At 57.5% G+C, this 6,141-nt stretch overlaps 1 protein-coding gene across 1 annotated transcript; it reads left to right on the forward strand.

Annotated features, from left to right (window-relative positions):
* Nucleotides 1-2,475: 2,475 nt before the first annotated feature.
* CD93 (CD93 molecule) lies at nt 2,476-5,934 on the forward strand. The gene is made up of 2 exons (XM_029219328.1): nt 2,476-4,562; nt 4,826-5,934. The coding sequence occupies exons 1-2, from the start codon at nt 2,638-2,640 to the stop codon at nt 4,848-4,850; spliced, it is 1,950 nt and encodes a 649-aa protein (XP_029075161.1). The 5' UTR covers nt 2,476-2,637; the 3' UTR covers nt 4,851-5,934.
* The last annotated feature ends 207 nt before the right edge of the window (nt 5,935-6,141 follow it).

Consider the following 6,141-nt stretch of genomic DNA (forward strand, 5'->3'; position numbering starts at 1 on the left):
TTTGAACCTAGGGTAAATGTGTTCTATCCCTTCAAAGAGCTGGAAACTCACAAGCCACCCCCAGGGAGATGTGTCCTCGTGTGGTTTTGCACAGATGGGATAGTGTACCAAGGAGGGTCAGTGCAGCAGCTCACACCGCGGCACAAGGGCGTTGCTTTCATTCTTTATTTGTTCTTTAGTTTTTAAATTTTTTATTCTTAAATTTTTTTTTATAGTTGCCTTACTTCCACAGAAAAGGGAAAGACACAGCTTCATCTATGCCTGAAACCGCGGTAGCCAGCCGAGTGATCCTCCCACACCGCTTGGGTCCCTCCGCGCACTCCCCACAGCACAGAGGGAGGGAAGCTTCTACATGCAGGTCTCAGTCCTTTAGTGCTTCCTTCCGGATTTCAGAACAAAGCCCCCAGTGGTCACTGTTTGGGCTCGCAGGGCTCCCCCTCCCCGGGTCCTCTTCTCACTCCTCAGGCTCTGGTAGGACTGTCCTTCCTTCACTCCTTTAATAAGGTCATGTCCCTCCCTCCACAGGGCCTTGGTACATGCTGTTCCCCCATGTGGACGTCATTTCCTCTCTTACCTATTCCTCCTTTAAATTCCAGCTCCACTGCCTTTCTTCCCCAGAGGAGTCTGTCCCAACTGCCCACCCCCCAACCCCAACAGGACCTCTCCTGACACCCTGAGGCACCTGTCACAGCTACAGCTGTTCAACATGTTCAAATCTGTCCACTCTAAGAGATGTCAAGGGTCATGAAGGCAGGAGTTTTCTCCTAGAATCCCAGTGCCAAGCCCAGCACATAATAAGGGCTTCATTAACATTGGTTGGGTGGATGGATGGATGGCTAGATGGACGGGTAGATAGATAAAAGGATGAATGCATGAATGGATAGATAGATAGATAGAAGGATGGGTGGATGGATGGATGGATGAATGGTTGGACTGATGGATATATGGGTGGGTTGGTGGATGGATGGATGGATGGTTGAATGGATGGATGGATGAATGAATGGATGGATGGATGGATAGATGGGTGTGTGGATGGTTGAGTCTCCATAGGCACTAAAGAATTCTACAGGTTCTAAGAAAGCATCTCTGGACTCCCGCAAACATCTGATTAGATAAAAAGGACATAGGGAGCACCCCCTGAGGGGTCTCTGACTGGAATCTGAGATGGGTGCTTTATCCCTTGTGGAGGCTGAAAGCCAGTGAGTTCCCAACTCCCAGGATGCCCTTCTCGAATCTCTGAGGAGAGACAGTCTCTGAGGTGCCCCAGCTCAGCCCCTGGGCAGGTCCTGCCACTCTCCACGAAGCGTTCCCTCTGGGTACTGGGCCCTTACCATCCACCCAGAGTGCCAGGAGTCGTGGCTCCAGTGGGGAGTGGAGCAGAAGGGGGTGTGTCCAACCCCCTCCCCTCACTGGGGAGACTGACACATGGTCCACACAGTCTCCTGGGGAACCCAGGAGCCCCAGGAGCCCCCGGTCACCTGCTTGTTCAGTGTCACCCTGTGCTGGCCCCTTCCTTGTCCCTGTATCACTTCCCCTCCCAAATAAACTGCTTGTCCCAAATCCTTGTCTGGGGTCTACTTCTCAGGGACCCCCAACCAGTGATAGCCCTGATGAGCAAAACACGTCTGTCATCACAGGAAAAGAACTTTTAGATTCAAGGGCCTTTGATTAGTCGCCGTGCGGAAGGAGGTCGGCCACGGCCTGGACTGAATTTGGGCCCAGATCTCCTGCCCTTCCCGTAACCCCCGAGCTGAGGAAAAGCAGGCATGCAAGCCCAAGGCTGTGAGGCCAGAGACATTTTCATTTTTCCTTTCTGGTGCTTTCTGTGACGCTGCTACATCACAACACAATATTTGCACTATGAAACCCTGAAAACTGCCCAATTTCACCCAATTTGGTTGAATGTTCTCGAGGAGCTTGGCGTCGTGTTAGAAACTCAGACATTCCCACGGCCCCGTTCCTATTTTAAAATTGCCTATCTATTTAAAGTTCACGATGGGGGGAATAAGAGAAAAAGACTTTCAAAGCCAAAGGGAACATGAGAGAGGGAAAAGGAAAGTCCAGTTTGCTTCTAAAAAAGGCTGAAAATTACAACCATCCGTGGCCCCGTGTCTCAAGTCTGCGGATTAGTTTTTTCCTCTTCTGGTTGTTTGCAAACCAAAGTGGAATTTTATTATGGGATAACCAAGTGAGTTTCTCAAGCTCCTGGTCCCCCAAATCTACTCACTCCACAGCGTGCCCTCACGCGGATGGGAAGGAGGACGGGCCCCCAAAGAAAGCAGCCGGTGTCTCCAAGCTGCAAAAGAACGTCTCCCCTCCCCTCCCCCATGCCACCGTGCTTCCTTATTCGGGACCCAGCGACGTTGCCTGGCTCCTTTTATGAACAACAAAAGCGTGATGAAGGCAACAGGAGTCAGAAGCTATTCAGCACAGGAAGCCCCCGTATCCGGCGAGGAATAAGAAGTGCAGCGACAGGATGCGCCTTGGGTCAGGGGGCCGCGGAAAGCCCTCAGCCTTTGTGTCCTTCCCTGCAACGGAGTGTCCACGTCTGAGCCCTCGGCTCCCCTCGGAGCTCAGCCGGGACTGCCACTGTCACCGCCGGACCGCCAGCCTCCCGCCCAGGGGAACACGGAGGCCATGATGGCCGGCTCCACCGGCCTGCTGCTGCTGCTGCTGCTGGTGGTACAGCCCTGGGCGGGGGCTGCCGCTGCCCAGGAGGCCGTGGTCTGCGCGGGGGCTGCCTGCTACACAGCCCACAGGGTCAAGCTGAGTGCGGACGACGCCCAGCTCCGCTGCAGCAAGAAAGGGGGCAACCTGGCCACGGTGAAGAGCGAGGAGGAGGCCCTGCACGTCCAGGGCGCCCTGGCCCAGCTCCTGCCACCGGGGGCGCCCCTGGCAGAGCGCATGGGCAGGTTCTGGATTGGGCTCCAGCGAGACAAGGGCAAGTGCCTGGACAGCAACCTGCCCCTGAAGGGCTTCAGCTGGGTGGGCGGCGGGGCGGACACGTCGTATACCAACTGGCACAAGGAGGCCAAGAACTCCTGCACCTCCAAGCGCTGCGTGTCCCTGATGCTGGACCTGTCCACGCCGGCCCTGGCTAGCCGCCTTTCCAGGTGGACCGAGGGTCCGTGCGGGAGCTCCAGGTTTTCTGGGAGCAGCATCGAGGGCTTTGTGTGCAAGTTCAGCTTCAAAGGCATGTGCCGGCCGCTGACCCTGGGGGGCCCGGGCCAGGTGAATTACACCACCCCCTTCCAGGCCACCAGCTCCTCCCTGCAGGCCGTGCCCTTCGCTTCCATGGCCAACGTGGCCTGTGGGGACGGGGACGAGAGCTGGCAGCATTACTTCCTGTGCAAGGAGAAGGCCCCTGATGTGTTTGACTGGGACAGCTCGGGGCCCCTCTGTGTCAGCCCCAAGTTCAGCTGCGACTTCAACAACGGAGGCTGCCAGCAGGACTGCTTCGAGGGTGGGGAAGGCTCCTTCCGCTGCGGCTGCCGGCCAGGGTTCCGGCTGCTGGACGACCTGGTCACCTGCGCCCCTCGGAACCCTTGCAGCTCCAGCCCGTGTGGAGGGGGGTCCACGTGTGTCCCTGGGCCCCTCGGGAAGGACTTCATGTGTCACTGCCCCCCAGGCTACCGGCTAGGCTCGACTCAGCAGGACTGCGTGGACATGGACGAGTGCCAGGGCGCTCCCTGTGCCCAGGAGTGTGTCAACGCTCTTGGGGGCTTCCGCTGCGAGTGCTGGGTGGGCTACGAGCCTGGTGGCCCCAGAGAGGGCGCCTGTGTGGATGTGGACGAGTGTGCCCCCAGCCACTCGCCCTGTGCCCAGGGCTGCACCAACACAGATGGGTCTTTCTACTGCTCCTGCGAGGAGGGCTACGTCCTGGCCGGGGAGGACGGCACCCAGTGCGTGGACGTGGATGAGTGTGCGGGCCCGCAGGGCGGCCTCTGTGACAGCCTGTGCTTCAACACGGAGGGGTCCTTCCGCTGTGGCTGCCTGCCAGGCTGGGAGCTGTCCCCCGATGGGGTCTCCTGCACTGGGGGCCTCACATCCCTAGGACCAACAGCTGGGCCTCCCCAAGGGGAGGACACAGGAGATGGAGAGGGGAGGCTCGTGTCTTTTGCCGCAACGTCCAGTCCCACCAGGGACAACCCCGAGGGCGCCTCCACGGTGGCGCCAGCCGCCAGGAGACCCTCCCTCCCAGACAGCGCCCCCATCTCCCTTGCCCCACCTGACATGCTGGACCCCAGTGGGTCCCCTGGTGTCTGGATGGAGGCCAGCACCCATCACCCCACGGCCACCACTGGCCGTGAGGCTTCCGCAGGTGAGGATTTCACCGCCAAGCAAAGCGACGATGGCACGGACGGGCAGAAGCTGCTCCTGTTCTACATCCTGGGCACTGTGGTGGCCATCCTGTTCCTGCTGGCTCTGGCTCTGGGGCTCCTGGTCTATCGCAAGCGCAGAGCCAAGAGGGAGGAGAAGGAGAAGAAGCCGCAGAGCGCAGCAGACAGCTACGCCTGGGTCCCTGAGCGAGCCGAGAGCAGGGCAATGGAGAACCCCTACAGGTGAAGGAGGCTGGGTTGCCAAGGGGGCAGGAGGGGGGATGCGGCAGGCACCGGCTGGGGCAGAGGCAGCGGCCATGGCATGCAGCAGGCAGAGGGAGAGGGGCGGGCATGGCCCAGGCTGGGGTCACCCGAGGACTGCGTGTGCTCACGGGCGGTGCCGCCCGGCCTGTGGCTCGGTGCCCGTGGGTCTGTCCCCACGCCCGGTGTCCAGACGGCACAGCTGGGGCAGCAGCCTCCAATGTGTCCCCGTTTGTTCCCCACAGTCCGACGCCAGGGACAGACTGTTGAAGCTGAGGAGACCCCAAGACACTGACAGTGACGCCGTCCTCAGAGGCAGGTGCCTGTTGGAAGCAGGACCCCCATCCTCCTGGAAGACTGGACTGGAATCTTAGCAAATAGTTGCCAATCTTCTCTTTAAACGCCTGGCAACTTGACCTGTGCAGGTATCACACGCGTGTGCTGTGTAAGTGGTGGGTCCGGTGTCCTTTCAGGAATTTGATGCATGTTAACAATTCTCCCTTCCTCTCCCTGTTCAAATTCAAATGTGACTGAGTTCATTTCACCCTGATTCTGGATTGGGCGTGACAAGTCAGGGGCTAACGGGCTCCCTTTGAACTGCTTCTCTGCCCTCGTAACCATTGAAGAAGAAGTTGTGAACCAGGGAAAATTAGGACTGAAATGATTTGTGTCTCCTGGTGTGACAGAGGCTGAGTCGATCTACTGTTTGATTATGCAAGAAGCTCTGTTTCTGTCCGAGGGAACATGTTGAGGCTGGAGACATTCCTTTCCATTCCTGGGTTTCCATCTGCTTCGGTGGCACGGAGACAGAACGTTTAGTAATCGCATCTTCTAGTTCTTCAGGTTCTAGTAAGTCTTCAGTTTATTTGCAGATGAAATCTGAACAATGTGGGGAAAGTTTTACGAAGTGAGTTAGAAGTGCTTCTGGAAGCTAGAGTGAGAGGGCAGAGTTTGTTTCAAAACTACTTGAATCAATTCGTCTAAATAAATGTACTGATGTCACCACAGGCTTGATTGATGAGACAGACGCTCGTGAGGACAAAGGTCAAGGACCACTGGTCTCCGGGCCAGGCGGCCCCATGTCCCCGCTGCTGTCCTGCCCCCTCTGCAGCTGCCTGGGCTTGGATGCCCTGATGGTTTCTGGAGGATGTGAGCGAGCTGCTGGGCTGAGGTTTAAACGTGTTGTCATAAGCCTTTAGCACAGTTCACGGTGGCTGATGCCTCCTGAGAGCTGATCCTGGCTTGCGGCCGTAGCACCACCAAGTCAGGACTAGTCCCGCGGGTGCTGGCCCAGAGCTGCCTATGGTACAGGAATCCCCTGGCTCTTTTCCTTAAAAGAGGGGGCGAGAGGGAAGGAAGCAAGAACGAGAGAATAACTGCGATCTTGTGCAACCGCAGACACTGCTCACAGCCGTTTTAATTTATAGCCTCGCGTTTAAGTGCTCACTTGCAAAGATTTCCCACAACTAAGACTGTTGTTGTCGGTGGCTCTCTGTCCCTGCCAGTTCTGCCTGGGTGCCTGGAAAGCAGCCTGGGTTCACTGCAGGCCGGAGCCCTTAGA

Source organism: Monodon monoceros, unplaced genomic scaffold, assembly GCF_005190385.1.
Source record: "Monodon monoceros isolate NGI ecotype Baffin Bay Population unplaced genomic scaffold, NGI_Narwhal_1 Super_Scaffold_13, whole genome shotgun sequence".
In the NCBI taxonomy this organism is placed as follows: Eukaryota; Metazoa; Chordata; class Mammalia; order Artiodactyla; family Monodontidae; genus Monodon; species Monodon monoceros.

What these genes read in the sequence shown, in the direction of transcription:
- CD93 (XM_029219328.1), top strand. Translation starts at nt 2,638, where the DNA reads ATGATGGCCGGCTCCACCGGCCTGCTGCTGCTGCTGCTGCTGGTGGTA. An exon ending in GCAATGGAGAACCCCTACAG is followed by an intron (nt 4,563 to 4,825) that starts GTGAAGGAGGCT and finishes TGTTCCCCACAG; the next exon opens with TCCGACGCCAGGGACAGACT.